This window comes from Triticum aestivum, chromosome 2D (assembly GCF_018294505.1).
Source record: "Triticum aestivum cultivar Chinese Spring chromosome 2D, IWGSC CS RefSeq v2.1, whole genome shotgun sequence".
NCBI classification, from domain to species: domain Eukaryota; kingdom Viridiplantae; phylum Streptophyta; class Magnoliopsida; order Poales; family Poaceae; genus Triticum; species Triticum aestivum.
In genome coordinates this window covers 133,663,488-133,665,502 of record NC_057799.1, presented here as the reverse complement: position 1 = coordinate 133,665,502, position 2,015 = coordinate 133,663,488, and the positions used below count along the sequence as shown (strand labels likewise).

The 2,015-nt window shown below is 48.6% G+C and overlaps 1 protein-coding gene across 1 annotated transcript; it reads right to left on the bottom strand.

The window, feature by feature from the left end:
* Positions 1 to 365: 365 nt before the first annotated feature.
* LOC123049050 (protein PELPK1) lies at positions 366 to 1,529 on the bottom strand. Its single transcript, XM_044472048.1, has one exon. It carries the CDS (start codon positions 1,489 to 1,491, stop codon positions 664 to 666), a length of 828 nt encoding a protein of 275 aa, XP_044327983.1. The 5' UTR covers positions 1,492 to 1,529; the 3' UTR covers positions 366 to 663.
* Positions 1,530 to 2,015: the final 486 nt, after the last annotated feature.

Below are 2,015 nucleotides of genomic sequence, written 5' to 3'. Positions count from 1 at the left end.
ACTACATAGTGTTATACAAATCCTATTGTTTTGTTCTTTCAATGAAATTAAAACTTCTGCATTACACCCAATATTTCTCGCCTCAACTAATATCGTCTGGAGCATGAAAATTCAGAATAAAATAAAATAAATAACCATTTGATTTTGTATGAATAAGAGATGCGCCCCTTCAAGACGTTATATCTTATTATGCTTCCGATCAAACTTGGGCTTTCAGGCCTTCTGTACTATTAATATATTTTTGCGGGAGTTCTGTACTATTAATACAAAATGACAAAAGAAATAAATTGTCCGCTCAAAAAAGAAATTTGTCCGAAGCGCATAATGTAGCCAAAACATAAGAACTCTTTAGTGATGCACATATGTAAATCCAAACACAAATGTGTGATCCAATATAAAAACTCCAAACACGAAAACATAATTATTCATGTACATATATCATATACATCTGCGTGTACGTAAAGGGAAGTAGGGAACAAATTGAGCAGCTGCACCATGCAACACCACTCAAACATAACGCTGCCGTCCGGAACTAGAGTGCATGCTCTAAACGACATGTACCACGCACGCACGCACGCACATGTATAATAAAACAATCACACACACATATAGTATATAGTTTAATAATACTTAGATAACGGCACTACGCGGGTGCAGCTCCGATCATGGCTTGGCCTCTGGCTCCGGAAAATGAAACTCGGGCTTCGGGGGCAGCTCGGCTTTGGGGAACGGCGGCATTTCGTGCTTCGGGACCTCTGGCACAGTAGGATGCGGTAACTCGGGCTCCTTTGCGACTTCTGGTACCTCAGGGTGCGGCACATGGGGCTCCTTTGGTACCTCTGGCACGGCATGGTGTTGCATTTCAGGCTTCGGCAACTCTGGCAAGGCAGGGTGCGGCAGCTCGTGCTCCTTTGGCACCTCCGGTACGCCAGTGTGTGGCACTTCCGGCTCCTTTGCCACCTCAGGCATAACCGGATGTGGTAGTTCAAGCTTTGGGAGCTCGGGCATAGCAGGGTGCGGCAGTGGCTCATGCTTTGACACCTCGGGCACCACGGGATGTGGCACTTCAGGCTCCTTTGGCGTCTGTGGCACAGCCGGATGCGGTAGTTCAGGCTTCGGGAGCTCAGACATAGCAGGGTGCGGCGGCAGCTCATGCTTTGGCACCTCCGGCACCACGGGGTGCGGCAGTTCAGGCTCCTTTGGTGTCTCCGGCACCACGGGGTGTGGCACTTCAGGCTCCTTTGGTGTCTCCGGCGCCACGGGGTGTGGCACTTCGGGAACGAGAGGGCGCGGTAGTTCAGGCTTCGGCAGCTCGGGCATGGCAGGGTGCGGTGGAAGTTCCGGCTTTGGCTGTTCCGGGACGATCGGATGTGGTGGATACTCCTTGGGCACAGCCTCCTCTAGGTACCGTGCTGCGCTGCTCATGGAGCTGCATGAGAGCAGCAGTGCAACGAGGAAGAAAAGGGAGGACATGGTGCTCTTGCGCGGCATAGTGTTCTTGTCTACGTGTATCGATCAGCGAGAGGCAACTTCTTGCTGTGATGGCTGGGAGATAGAAGAAGGCTGGTATTTATAGCCAAAAATGCTAGACCTACATGTGTAGGGTATACATGCATGCATGTTTGAGGTAGACACTAGTAGTGATTTGACTGAATTTTGGTGCCTTGGTGGCCTGGTAGGCCACCTGCATCTCGGTGGTTGTTTACTTTGTGTGTGATCCATCTCTGCCTATCCATCTCTAGTTATGTGTGGTTAAATTAGTTTGGAATATTGAGAAGACATGAGTGATCACATGATATGGTCAGTGATACATTTCAAGCTCTGATTGTTTGCTTAGTTTGCTCTACAGAATGGCTCTAAGATTGTACCAGAGCCTGCCGTTCAATTGTACTCATATCAATACATGCTATTCAGCCTATGCACCGAAATATTTTGTGGTACATCGAACCTGAAGGCAAGTATTTTTGGGATGATTCGGTAATTGGTCGGCCGGTTGGGCAGCTCAGCTGCACCTA